The 14,316-nt window shown below is 44.3% G+C and overlaps 1 protein-coding gene across 1 annotated transcript; it reads right to left on the bottom strand.

Moving 5' to 3' along the window:
* Positions 1-7,535: 7,535 nt before the first annotated feature.
* LOC142590370 (serine protease inhibitor swm-1-like) lies at positions 7,536-13,338 on the bottom strand. Its single transcript, XM_075702441.1, has 3 exons — positions 13,071-13,338; positions 11,701-11,940; positions 7,536-7,795 (listed from the first exon to the last, which is right to left on the bottom strand). Exons 1-3 carry the CDS (start codon positions 13,126-13,128, stop codon positions 7,599-7,601), a joined length of 495 nt encoding a protein of 164 aa, XP_075558556.1. The 5' UTR covers positions 13,129-13,338; the 3' UTR covers positions 7,536-7,598.
* Between the last annotated feature and the right edge of the window lie 978 nt (positions 13,339-14,316).

Below are 14,316 nucleotides of genomic sequence, written 5' to 3'. Positions count from 1 at the left end.
GTTTCAGATTTCGGGAAGGCGTTTTACGCTCCTCCATTTCACTCCAGTTCAAAACCATGCAAACGACGAAAGTACTGCGTGAAGAGCGTCATTAGTCTAAACTTACGAGCTACCGTAACTCACCTCGCCTATATCGCTGTTATTTAGGCTTAAACAGGAAATGGGGATTGTATTAACGTATCATCTATCCGACAAGAGATAGGGGTGTGATAGCAGTGAGAGAGAGGTAGATTATCGAGATGAAGAGGCGCTATACGAATGAATGAATGAATGAATGAATGAATGAATGAATGAATGAATGAATGAATGAATGAATGAATGAATGAATGAATGAATGAATTTACTAACAAAATACAGTAGCGAAAATCGGTGGAAGCATGGTGGGGCGGGGGACATAAAGAGAAAAACAGAAGAGTCCAGGTGGCAGGCGAAGACGCATTTAAGGGACGACAGAATACAAGCGGACGTTGGTGAAACCAGTTGAAATCCAGTGTAGATGTTTAATGTGGCAGGCAAACCATTGGAGTTACCACACAGCATCCGTCCATTGCTGTAGTATAGGCGCCCGCTGTTCATGGTACGAAATGCTTCCTGAATACCAATTACTTGGCAATTACTTCGTCATTGGTTATACGTCGTTGCGCATTTCTTAGCGGCAGGCGCTGTGGATGTAACTCCGCTGTCGTGACAACAACTTACAGCATAGTAGCAGAAGTCATACTTTTGTCTCTTGTAATTGTGTGGATACAATAAACATGAGTGCAGCGAAACGCTATTATAAACAGACAGTTTGTAATAGCAGTTCTGGCTTTACCTACACAAAACGCAAGCAAGCCTTCAGCATATTCCGGTGCGCGTCCTTCCAGGACTGAGTTTACTGTATGGGAACGTATAAAGAGCGACTAGAGTGACACAGCAAAGAAACAGGTTTGGGGACAGCTGCACTCAGCTTTGAGCAAGGTGAGGCGAATTGCGCTGAACGACTGTTTGATCACGACGATGAAGCAAGATGAAAATAAAATGAAATATAACATTTCGAAGAAAGCAAAACACGCAATTTCAGTGGAACGTTTCCCTCAGAAAATTTCCTTCTGCGCGTAGTGGTACAGCCAATTGTGCCACTACGCACAAAATCTTTTTTCGTAATGGCATTTATTACAGTAAGCGAAGTAAGGTATACAAGTAACATTACCTGGTTAGCAACATGGAGATTCTGACAATGACATACAGAGTCCCCAGTTGCGAAACATAGTAACAGTCATATAATGACGGACACAGTGACCACAGAGATCGCAGCAATGTTCATACTTAAGGGCACAATAGTTTCTGCAATATTTTTTTTTATTTTATTTATTTAGTACATACTGCAGACCCTTTTCAGGGTCCAAGCAGGACAGGCATATATTCTTAAAACTCAAAAGATACAGAACACAATGAAAAGAAATATACATAAAAATAAGGAGACAAATATTGCAAACTATTAAGATGTCATAACATGGTTCCAATCGGATATTGTCCGCGGAAAAAAGGAATATTTAAAACAGTCAGTTTTCGCAAAATACGGTGTCAATGAGTGAATGTGATGATGTCGGGTATAACGTGTGGTTAGAGGGAATATGTACTGTGAAGGATCCAAAGCAAACTTATGGTTAAGTAAAGAATAAAGAAATTCAAGGCGATATTTTCCTCTTCGCGTTTCAAGTGTTTCAATATTGTTAGCCGCCATGAGGTCAGTGGGGGAGTCGGTGATTTTAAATTTGGAATAGATAAACCTAACAGCTTTTCTTTGAACCCTTTCTAATTTATCTATGTTAAGTTTAGTGAATGGGTCCCAAACAACCGAAGCATACTCGAGCTTTGGCCTGATGTAAGTGTTATACGTTAGAAGTTTTATGTGAGAAGGTGAATTTCTTAGTTTATGCCTCAGAAAACACAGCTTTTTAAATGCAGAGGAGCATATGTTATCTATATGTGAGTTCCAGGAAAGACGGCTTGTGATTGTTACACCTAGATATTTGTAGCTATTAACCTGCTTTAGTGTTGATGATCCCAGTGTATACACGTGGTTAATTGGGTTCTTTTTATGTGTTATTTGCATCGAAACTGTTTTTTCAGTGTTAAGAACCATGGAAAACTCGCTGCACCAATCAAGAACATTTCGAAGACACTGGTCAAGTTCGTTTTGATCGTTAGTACACGTAATTTGACGGAAAACGACACAATCATCAGCAAACAAGCGAATATGAGTTCCTGGAGTAACCACATTAACAATATCATTTATGTAAATCTGAAAAAGCAAAGGCCCCAAGACGCTTCCTTGGGGCACCCCAGAGGTGACTGGGAGACAACTGGAGCTGCACCCATCGACTGAAACAAATTGCACTCTATTCGTGAGGTAATCTTGAATCCACGATATTAAAATGTCTGGAAGATTAATGTTTTTTAGTTTTTGAATCAGTTTTTCGTGGTGAACTTTATCAAATGCTTTGCTGAAATCCATAAATATGGCGTCTATTTGACCATTCATATCCAGTGTTTTAGCAAAGGTGTGTACTATTGTAACTAATTGTGTTATTGTAGAATAGCCCTTTCTAAACCCATGCTGAAAGTCGCTTAATATGGAGTGTTCTTCAAGAAATTTGTTAATATGTTTATCAATAATATGTTCGAGCATTTTACAGCATGCGGAAGTTAAAGAAATAGGACGGTAATTTTGTAGTAATGTGCAGTCACCTTTTTTAAAGATGGGAACAACTCGAGCAGTCTTCCATTCAACCGGAAGTTTTGATGACAGCAGAGATTTTTTAAACAGCACAAAAAGAAACTTCGCAATTATTTCGGCATAGCGTCGCAAAAATACATTGGGTAAATTATCAGGACCAGAAGAAGTTTTAGGTTTCAGTTCTAAAAGCAAAGCAAATACACCAGGGAGGCTAACAAAGTCAACCTCCGATACAGGAAAATTTGATGCGCTTTGTACAGTTTGTACACCTTCTTTAGAGAATACGCTGTGAAAAAAATAATTAAAATGGCGTGCAATATCAATCGGATCAGTCAAAGTATCTCCCTCCGCTGTTATTTTTGAGATATGTTTCTTGCTGTCACTCAGGAAGTTCCAAAATTTACTTGGGTCATTTTTAACAAAACTGGGTAATGTTGTGTTAAAGTAGAAGTCTTTTGACTCACGAACCGCACGTTCAAGATTATTTTTAAGCGTTTCAATCTGACTTAACTGGTGGTTTTTTTTCTTAGATCTTTTTAGTTTTCGCTTCAGTTGAATAATCTTCCGCGTCATCCAAGGTGTGCGTTTGTGAACTTTTTTGCGTTTATTCGGAACAAAGGCATTTAGACAATATTGACACATTTCGACGAATCGCTCCCACAGCTTGCAGACATCGTCATTATCATCGAAGCTCGATAAACAAGTTTCCATATGATCAATCACTGCGGCATCATCAGCCCTAGAATAATCCTTGAAACAACGTACGTGACTGGCTTTTTTGTTGTGGTAAGGGGACTTAACTAAATCTATCGATACGCTTACGAGGTGATGGTCTGAAATGCCTGTTTCGACCGATACAGTATGCATAGAATATTGACGGCTAGCAAAAACTAAGTCTAGTATAGAGGAAGATGAACCTTGTACACGAGTAGGTTGATTTACAATTTGAGCTAAATCATGAGTAAGCATGACATCAAACAGAACGTCTGCATTGCTCCCAGACTTAGCACCGCCTTGTAAGCGGTACCAGCACACATCTGGCAGATTGAAGTCACCTATTAACAGTATTTTCTTATTTTGGAAATGAGACAGGTGATGTTGTAGCTTAATAAGATAGTCGGGTGCGGCATCTGGTGGCCTGTAGCAACCATACAGGATGAAAGAATGACCCCAGCAAGAAATTTTTATGCAAAGGCATTCAAGGTCAGGAACATCATATACAAGGTCGCATTCTACAGAGTCTTTTAAGAGAATGGCTACGCCACCACCCCTTGAGGTCCTGTCCTTGCGAACAACTTTATAATGAGGAGGAAATACCAGGTCATCTGCTAAGTCCTCATGTAACCAAGTTTCCGTCAGGACTGATATGTGTGGGTCGAACTCCAGCAGTTTAAGTTCAAGCGAGTCTTTCTTGTTTGCAACGCTGCGTGCGTTAATGTTAGCTATTCTCAAGCTTTTTATACTAGATTGGCCCGTGTTACTATGGCAAGACAAGCTATCTGTCTTAGTGAAGAAAGAAGCTGAGGTAAATGAACCACTCACTTTATTGGTGAGCGGTTTCGCAACTGCGTACAACTTCGCGTCACGGGCCGACTTGCGCCGATCCCGTCGTTTTTTTGAACCCTCACTTTATCATTTTTTTCGCAGTCCCAAACGTAAGGAATATTATTGATATATAACTTATCAAACACCAAGGAAACCCTTTCTTTTTTATCTCGGTTCGGCTTCGCGCTATCCCATAGTTTCTTTCTTAGTTCACGAACGTTCTTTGAAAAGTCTTCGCCAATTGAATAATTTTTTCCTTTTAGTTTCTTTCCGTTCTTGAGTATCACAGTTTTATGCCTACTGTCTAAAAGCTTTAGGATTACAGGACGTGTTTTGTCAATTGCCGGTTTACCTAACCTATGTATCCGCTCAATAGGGATAGGGTCGAGCCCTAAAATATCATGAAAAATATCTTTGTTTACGGTTTCTTCAAGCGATTCATTTGTTTCCTCTTCAGTTTCTGGGATGCCATATATGATCAGATTTGACCTCCTACTATAATTTTCAAGATGCTCAAGCCTTGCTTCAAGCCTTTCAATCGTTGTACTCATACAACTAACCTGTTCTTGGCAGGACGTTACTCGGCTCTCAAGCCTGGACAGGGCATCTAATTTGTTCTCTATGTTCAGTAATCTGTTCTCTTTCATATCTTTTATGTCGACTGCAATATCATTAAGTTGTTGTAAAATTCGGGTCATGTCAGGGCCTGGGTTCGATTCAATGTCTCCGGCTAACAATAATAATTTCCTCAGACACAATGTGAAAACCTGTAGCAAGCAACAAAGCCGAGGGCACGGCAGCACCAACAGGAATAGGTCATTAGAACGAAAACATTTTCCATACTTTTTGCTCACCTGCACAAGGAAGACAAACGGATTAGTGCTCCGCATTCTGTCGATGCTGCCATGCCCAGTGGTTGCAAAACGAGCATGAATCCCATTTATAGCTTGAGTGCACTGTGATGCCCCCTGCAGTCCAGGTTCCTGGCAATCAGTACGTGTTGCCGAAGAATGATGATACGGATTCCAAGATTCCAATGCTGGTGGGCGTATTTCTTGATCGATGTCTTGATGCGTTGAAAGATGGACATGCGCAGAGAGGTTCAGCACGCCGATGTCCGGACAGCCAACGTTGAAACACCCAAGAAGGCCACACAGCTGCACAAGGAAGACAAACGGATTAGTGCTCCGCATTCTGTCGATGCTGCCATGCCCAGTGGTTGCAAAACGAGCATGAATCCCATTTATAGCTTGAGTGCACTGTGATGCCCCCTGCAGTCCAGGTTCCTGGCAATCAGTACGTGTTGCCGAAGAATGATGATACGGATTCCAAGATTCCAATGCTGGTGGGCGTATTTCTTGATCGATGTCTTGATGCGTTGAAAGATGGACATGCGCAGAGAGGTTCAGCACGCCGATGTCCGGACAGCCAACGTTGAAACACCCAAGAAGGCCACACAGCTGCACAAGGAAGACAAACGGATTAGTGCTCCGCATTCTGTCGATGCTGCCATGCCCTGTACCTTGTACTTGTACCTTGTACTTGTACTTGTACTTGTACCTTGTACCTTGCCTTGTACTAGAAGGGCAGCAAGGCTAAGTACTTCAGTAAAATGGGGCACCAGTCTGATCAAAGTCACTTTCGTCACCTGCGTCTTAAGAGGTGGCCTGCCATTTCAATTAAAAGCGATCCTACAGAAACGATCGGTTCGGCTTATATATAGTGACCAATATATATATATATACCCACTTAATAAGCACCACTCGCTCACGAGGTTCTCGCTGCGGTTCACACTACCGTGCACGAGACAAAAGACCAGCAGAGAGGTAGCAGCATAAAAAAAAAGGATCTCCCCTCCGCCTCCCAGTGCGGTGTAGCCGCAGTTACTCCTCCGGGCCTCACTTTCTGTGCTGCTGACAAAATAGCACCCACCATGATGGCTTGACGGCTATGGCGTTGCGTTGCTAACCTTGAGGGCGCTGCTTCGAATTCCAGCCGCGACGACCGCATTTCGATGGCGACTTAGATTTAGGCGCGCGTTAATGAACCCCTGGTGGTTAACAATGACCCGAAGTCCCATACTAAGGTCTGCTTCATAATTATATTGTCCACCGACTATTCATACTCGGGGGCACATTAGGTCCATAGCATCGCACAAACGCATCGTCATCGCACAAACGAGCGTTACAGGTCCCCCGAAGATTTCAGGAAGCGAGCAATATTCCCGGAACCTATTGAGTAGAGTGTTCGTCTGTGGCAAGCTTACTCTAAGTGAATAATATGACCCGACTTTGTGCGACCTTTGTGCGAATCCAATGTATGTTTCCTTATGTGCCCTCACTTTTGTCTAGTTACATAAATTTCAAGTGGGCAGTGTGCAGATATACACCGTGTTGCTTTTATCTTAAGGTATCAAGTATGCATCCATCATTTCTCAGAACAGCACCCAGTTTTTCCAGGTTTGGCTACTTGCGCCAATGTTGCCACTTTTGTAGCCTTTTTAGCTTAGAAATCTGCAGCGCCCGCACTGCCTGGCTACATTGCAGCTCAATATCATGTATCGCTCAATGTCGCTTTTCACTCTCGTTGTCATCTACTACTACATAAAACTCCCGCTATGTCTCAATTTCACACTAATATTCAATTATTTCCCCGTATCTCCATTGCGCAACACCGACTGTAGTGATCAAGAGGACCAGTTCCTCACTATTTTTCTATCTTTCAATAAATTTTTCTGATCGACGACCTCGTTCAGATGATTTTTGGTTAATAAGAATAATTATGCGGCCGCTCTCCTTGTTAGGAATCAGGCATCCGTGGTTACACGGCAACGTTTACGCCAACAATTATCCTGCCTTCGTCTGCGATACTCCACCACGCATTCATTAACACTTCCCCTACCAACTTTAAATGCAAAGGCCTCGAACCCGGTAATGAAATCTTTTCAATGAATACTAACAAACGTTAATAAAACAATGATTCGGGTGCTACTTCCGCACGCTTCACAAACACCAGGAATATCACGACCATAGTACGAACGGGTTCTAAATTGCCATGTATATACGGGACCCAGCTAACGTTAGCCAGGAACACATCAACGAAAAGAAAAAGATCCTAAAACAATACAGTGCAAGATACGGTTTTAAGACATGGCCTATCTTTCTGTAATTTTTTTTTCGTTGAACAGCATGGCTAACGTCAGATGGGGACACACGGTATATAGAGCTTCTCACTGCGTAGCGCTAGTATATAACACAGAAAGTGGAGGTACTATGCAACGTGAGAGCGTACTTTATTGGTCGGTAGTATACTCGTTTACTCGAGGCTACACTCATGCTGGGCACTGATCTTCGCGGACACAGTTGTTTTGGGCATTGCGGTAGAATCCCTGGGCGCAGTAGCAGCCACGCTGGCAGTCGAGGGTGCATTCGGGACCGATGGTCTTTTTCTCGCATGTGGCCTCCGCGCAGGAGCTGCTTACGCATACCTTCCACTCCTCGTTCTCACGGCATGGCTGTCCAGGTCTTCCTGCACAGCGGAAGGAGAAGTCATTGCGCTCATGTGGCTCCGAATACTAAAGAGAGAGAGAGAGAGAGAGAGAGAGAGAGAGAGAGAGAGGCAAAACAAGGACAGGGAGGTTAAGCAGAGAACATATATGGATGGCCACCCTGTACCAGGGAACGGGTAAATATATGTGATAGATGAGAGAAACAGGGCAGGGAAAGAAAAGCAAATAAACGCGCACAACAATACCGAACTATTTCTGCGGGCACTGTCACACACTTTGGCAAGGCGTTACATAGCCATAGTCTACAGAGGACGTGTGTTCGTAATACTATTTCTATACCCTATACGTGTTCAGACAACTACCTTTTTGTTTAGAAAACGTGTTTAGAATGCTGCCTTTACAGCAAACAGTTTTTTGTAATACTTATTTTAAACAAATAAAGACGCTGCGGAATACCATGTTCAAGAATATAGCTGTTCGGAAGACCGCACGTATGCTTGAGACAGCACATTTCAAAATTAATAACCGTCGAACGTCGCTCTACAGTTGCGCAATGAACGCTACCTGGTGTTTGTTTTCTTCCAGAACATGGAAACATGGCGATACGGACGATATTAGCCGCATTCTAAAGACACTCGAACCCTGCCCAAGCGTTCCGTACGGCCGAGTTAGTCCTGCAGCTCGTAAGGCACCGCTAAGTTTGGCGTCGCGATGGAGCAGACATCGGCGCGGCTCGCGTTGCTTCTCAGCGGAGATCTCGGAGGCTCACGCATGTAAGTACACGTCGTGCTGTACTCGCTAGATACTATCGCAGCACAAGAACGCGCGTGTTGCGAGAAAAAAAGAGTCAATTCTATGCACGGATCGCTGCAAAACGCGCCGACGAGCTCCCTATGCCTTTGTGCCTTCTCTTTGTTATAACAAAGTGGCATTCTTTTTACACGGTTTTATTTTATTTATGTTTGCTTTTGACATGCAGCTGCGTCTATGCTGCGGACTTGGAGTTCGATTTGCTGCAAGGAGACAGTTCCAGCCAAGGGTTCTACGACGCTCACTCGCGCATACTATCGCATTTTTGACATAAAATATTTGTACAATCGGATAGAGGGGGGGGGGAGGGGGTCGTTTCTTAAAAGCGCATGTAACGACAACATCTTGTATCGTTATTTCTTATATATTTGCTAAATTATCCCCCAGGCGCTTTACTTTGTGTACAGGAAAGACGCCATTAATCAATTGTGCATACGCCGCGTGAGCAGACAGCGTCACTGTCGCGCTCCGTATGACGTAATCGGAGCTAAGTTTAGCCTTTAATTCGGAGTTCAGATAGGCAAAGCTCGGCAGTACGTTTGTTGATCCCAACTCGATTGGTTGCGTTTGGGACATAATTCACTCAGCCACACTAAGTATAGACCATCTAACTGAACCCAGTGCTCATCAGGAGTCACAAGGCCCCACACGGGTGCGCTTCGTTGTAGAAATTTCGAGCTTGCTCAACTATGACCATACCCATTACATATACTGAAACATACGCACTCTTTTTGACCACGACGAAACGTGTCCATTTTTCGAAGGGAGCGTAAGGCCAAGTGATTGAGGCAAGCTCACGAAGTCCCAACCAACTTCTAGTGCGACGGGCTTAGGTGCCGCAGGGCAGTCTCGCACGCCACCAATATGGCGGTCATTCCTTTACCATAGTGCCCAAACACAGTCCGCAGAACTAATGAGCCCACTACGAACAGGCAGCAAGAACGATTGCAAAATTAAACCCTAGCACACCAACCAATTGTTGCATAAGTCAGGCATGTAACCTTCCTAATACTTAAATTTGGTTACGTCTAGCCATTTCTCTACCCGGGTGCTAATATAGCCTGAAGCACGCGCAAGCTATTTCACGCTATGGCCACCACTCGTGGCTTGGCTTGCGAATGGGTTCCAATAGCGGGAGTCAACACAACGACGAGAGACCCCAGATGCACGGAAAATTGTTCATTTACAGTTCAAGCTTCATTCATCTTTCTCTTTTTCTCTCTGGCTCGCGGCTGATATTGATTACACCAAAAGCCTTCCTTCTTTCGAGCCGTCGAGATCAGCTCAACAGCAGCCCATGGCAAACTTCCAGCATAAAAGAAAAACTAAACATCAGGCTCAGTGTTTCTCAGTTAACGAAATTAAACCACTGAACCATCATTTGCGATGAAATACCGCTTGTCTCTGCTTCTGCTACCTCTATGTAGGACGTCTTTTTCCACTTTTTTTTCAACAAGTTCCTTTTATAAGTTGTGCGAGGACAACTATATAGCTCAACAGTTCGTCCATCATTTCATAAGCCCATGTAAGGACGGCAACAAGGTATGGACTAAACAGATGAACCTTCCATTTCTGTGCTGTGTTTTGGGGTCCTCAATTTGCTGTTAAGTTATGGATATAGAAGGCCAACCTTAAACTTAATTTTGGATGCCTGATGCAGCGATCCTGCGTCAATATTTCGTCGCTGCGCAATCGCGTTTACGCCAACGTTTCCATGCTCGGCAATCACAATTTCACCAATGAAGTGATGACTATAGATTTCGCCACAACCTCCCAGATAACGCCGCCTCTATCCACTGATATCAAAATACACGCGCATGAAACTATAGTCCTCCAGGCTACTGTCAGCTGCACCAGGAACTTGAAGGGTTCAATGTCCTCTAATTATGTCTTTAAATTCAGACTCGATAGGGAAGTGCTCGAATTCTTTTGCTGAACCCTATTTGGCAGCAGACGTCACAAAAAAGTAGTTCGCGTAGTTTCTAAAACCAAACACTAAAGCATGCACCAAACGCTATTCGATGCACCGTGGAAACTACCGGCATCAGGGTGTTAACACACTCAGGCGTTGTATTATGAGAGATAGCCCAAATACCATCGTGCTATGTAAATGTGCCTCTCTAAGTCGGGGTATGTATTCTACAAGGGAAGCATTCTTGGCATTAGTCAGATAAATGTACAGTACCGAATGGCAAGAACAGATTTTAGGTGCCGCCTTTCATGCAGACTCGGCGAGGCACCTCACTGGTTATGGCGTTGTGATGCTGAGCACGAAGACCTTGGTTCGTGTCCTGGTCACTGCGGCCCGATTTAAACGGGGTGGAATGCAAAACCTTCCAATTACCACGCTTTTAGCCCACGTAAAGTGATTCTAAAATTGTGGAATAAATATTACTTTGAATTAATTACATTTTAGAACGCCTCAAATGTTTTGCATGAGCGGCGGCTTGTTGAGCCAGAAAGTACAGGCAGAGACTAATGACAGGCGGCGACGCCCAAATGAGCACTCGGCACCAACTTCTCGCAACGCCATGAATTCTCACAGCGTCCTTTATGCTTTACGTTATTGTCGAGTGGTAAAAACGAGTCCCATTGTACGTCAAATAAACGAAGGCCAACTTTTTTTGCCTTAACAACAACCAAGATTCCAAAACATAATTCAAAAGTTGTGACGTCATAACGACGTACTCGCGTGGCGGTTTCGGCCTGAAACTGACAAAGCGAAAATGGTCTTTCATTCACTCCGCTATATTAATAACATTGCACCACGCTGAGCTGGTTCAGTGCTTTTCATTAGCGTCAAAACTTATTTGGAACCCTTTACTACGACAACTCTCACAGCGCACATGCGATTACTAGAGACGTTACGCTCCACAGAAGCACTCTTTCATGTGGAGTTGTTGCTTTTTATTTTCCTACTGCTGCTCGATTACCCGGCGTTTGCGGCAGACGCACGATAGGTGGCGCCACCACAGACGTCAACTGCAAACCCTGCAGTTGAGGGTAGCTCCTAATGAGTAATCAAGTGCGCCTAATCACTGCTGTTGCTCGCCTCCCATTTCTTCAATAAAGGGCACCCGTTTCGACTTTCTTTGCGTCGTGGAGCGTGACGTACTTCCCCTTCCTTGTTGCGGGCACTCGTCCAGCCGCACGCAGTTTCGTTCGCTGTTGCGGTAGAATCCATCGGCGCAGTAGCATCCGTAGCGGCAGTCGGCCGTGCAGGCGGGCCCGATGACGGGCCGGCTGCAGGAGGCCTCGGCGCAGCTGCTACTCACGCACTGCTTCCACACCTCGTTGAGGCCACAATCTTCAACGGCCGGCAGGAACTTGGGCAGCAGCGTAACCACTTCGCTGTCTGCACAAGAGCGACGCATTTGGGGACACGGAGAAACGGTCATCTCTATCATCATCATTTAAGTTTAGTGCGGAACAATAACCACTCCCAAAGATTGTCAATGGTGCGATCTGGCAATTGGCAACTTCACGCACTTTTCGGCATGATGTCCGTTTCTAACTTCTCTCATGTCAACTTGGGCGACTCAGTATGTGACAATGGGTATGTGCCCGCACGGACAATTTGAGAATGGATGACTACAAATACAAAGGAGGCAAAGTTGCATTGAAGCGTTCGCGAATGTTAGTTAGGCAAATGAGTCTTTATGTCGTAGTCACAATGCTCGACACGGGCTTTCGAGAACAAATAAAAAATGTAACTGAAGAATAGTTCCATGATCCGATAACGGCATTTTCTTACAGAAAAGACCCATGTGCTGAGGCGTTTATTCATCTTAAAGAATAAGGCATTAGGAAAGCTCCGCCTGCAAGTATTACTTCTAAACTATCCACGAGTCATAAAGTTGAAGGTGGCGACATATTCCTTAATGTTCGCACCATGGATTTAAGCTAGAAATAGCTGAGTCATGCTATGCATGTAGCTATTTTCTTATAGCTAAATGTAGAGCATGACTTAGCTATTAGCTTAGCTTAACTGTGTGTCGATCCTTGGCATAAAATTATATCCTAAATTGAAGTTTACTTATCATAAAGCGTTTGTAAAACAAAAAACAGCTTTCGGCATAAGAACTCTTGTTAAATCACGTGCATTCTTTTCAGAACACGAATTCTTATCTTTATACTTTGCGTTCATTCATAGTCATATCACCTATGGTATTGCTTCCTGGGGAAACACAAATAACTGCCACCTCTCGTCTATTCAAGACATACAGAACCAGGCTATCCGCACAATCGCCAACAGTTCCTTTTACTCAAATGCTCTCTCGCTACTACAGGCTAACTTTACACTACCTGTATCTGGCTTTTTGAAGTACCATTAAGGTATTCTCTTTTTTAAGTTACTTAACAAACAGCTTGCTTACGAATTTGTAAACTACATATTACTCACTAACTTAGCATCACTTAGCACAGCACAGTTCTCAAATTAAGGTGGCTGCAAGTTGCCTTGGCATGTGTGCGCGTACGTCTTACCAGAACTCGGAGCGCAGGTCGCCAACGCGGCCGTCAGCAGCAAGAGAAAGCACTTCATCCTTGAAGCTCGTCGACGTCTAAGCTCGGAACTTTAGGGCACGAGTGGTGATCGCTGGAACGGTTGCGCCCCTTTTTGTTCCCTCCTCAATATATCGCGGATGCAGTCATTACAGGGTACGCGGTGCTAAATATTGAAATCTCTTCTCTCAATCTTGCGCTGTGGCTGCTGCGGTTCCGAAGGGAAGTCCGCCGTGTATCTTCGCTTGCACACTCGCGGTAGGCGCCGGACCGTTCGTTTATTCTGCTTCCTGCTTATGCCCTTGTACGAGGTTTCGAAGTGCTGTTTCAGTCAGAGTAATTGGCCGCTCAGATATAGCCGTTCCGCCGGCTGCGATCTAGCGACTAGACAATACAATTGTCCACGTGTCTTGAAAATGAGCTATATCTAAGGCACTTGCACGGTCAAAACATAAAAAGAACAGGCCGGTGACCCGACGGAGGAAGTCACTAATAGGAAGCCTCAACCGCCCATCGGTTCGAAGCCTGTCATCAGGAGATTAAAACTGTGCTTCATATATTTGTTGCTCCTTTTCTTTTGTTGTTTTGTTATTTATCTGCGTGGCACTGTATAATAGAAAAACACGACGTATTTTCTCTTTCACCGTAACGACGGTAACTTCTACTGCACTTTCAGGACAGCACCAAACAGACAGTGGCTCGGCGGCAGTAGCGTTCTCCTGATGCGCACAAGGTCACGGGTTCCATCTCCAGACACAGCGGCCGCACGTCAAGGAGGCCAGAATGCAAAAACACAATGGCTCGCATGTGCGTCAAAGAAAACCAGTCTGTTGAAACTGCTCCAGAACCTTCCACTAGATGGGGTTTCTAGTAGCCTGTCCCTTGCTTGCGGGACGCTCGCGGTGTCCTTTTCGAGTTGTCGCCGTTGTCAGGGCTGATTTCAAGTATACAATAATTCCAACTACCCTGTAACCTTATACCATAAGGGAAGGAGCCACGCAACTGCCACACGGGGCATGTAGGGCGCGTGGTATTTCGGCGTATCTGGTACACCTTTAGTGTTTGGCTGGTTTGAACCGGAAAGCGGAAACCGGAAACCGGATGCTCAACGGTTCTTTGGCCGGACGGTTCTTCCACCAACTCCTTGGGACATACATGTTACTCGGTCGGTCCAGTCTGGTGATTGTATTGGGGCGTTTACAGTTACATGCTGTTTCAGGTGTGCGGC

Source organism: Dermacentor variabilis, chromosome 8 (assembly GCF_050947875.1).
Source record: "Dermacentor variabilis isolate Ectoservices chromosome 8, ASM5094787v1, whole genome shotgun sequence".
Taxonomy (NCBI): domain Eukaryota; kingdom Metazoa; phylum Arthropoda; class Arachnida; order Ixodida; family Ixodidae; genus Dermacentor; species Dermacentor variabilis.
Note: the sequence above shows the minus strand (reverse complement) of the source record. Positions and strands in the feature narration are given on the sequence as shown.

Bases quoted from the DNA above. Each gene is read 5' to 3' on its own strand.
- LOC142590370 (XM_075702441.1), bottom strand. From the start codon at position 13,128: ATGAAGTGCTTTCTCTTGCTGCTGACGGCCGCGTTGGCGACCTGCGCT. The intron at 11,941-13,070 runs GTAAGACGTACG...GCTCTTGTGCAG, and splicing joins GACCTGCGCTCCGAGTTCTG to ACAGCGAAGTGGTTACGCTG. The intron at 7,796-11,700 runs GTACGTCACGCT...TCCGCTGTGCAG, and splicing joins CCCGCAACAAGGAAGGGGAA to GAAGACCTGGACAGCCATGC.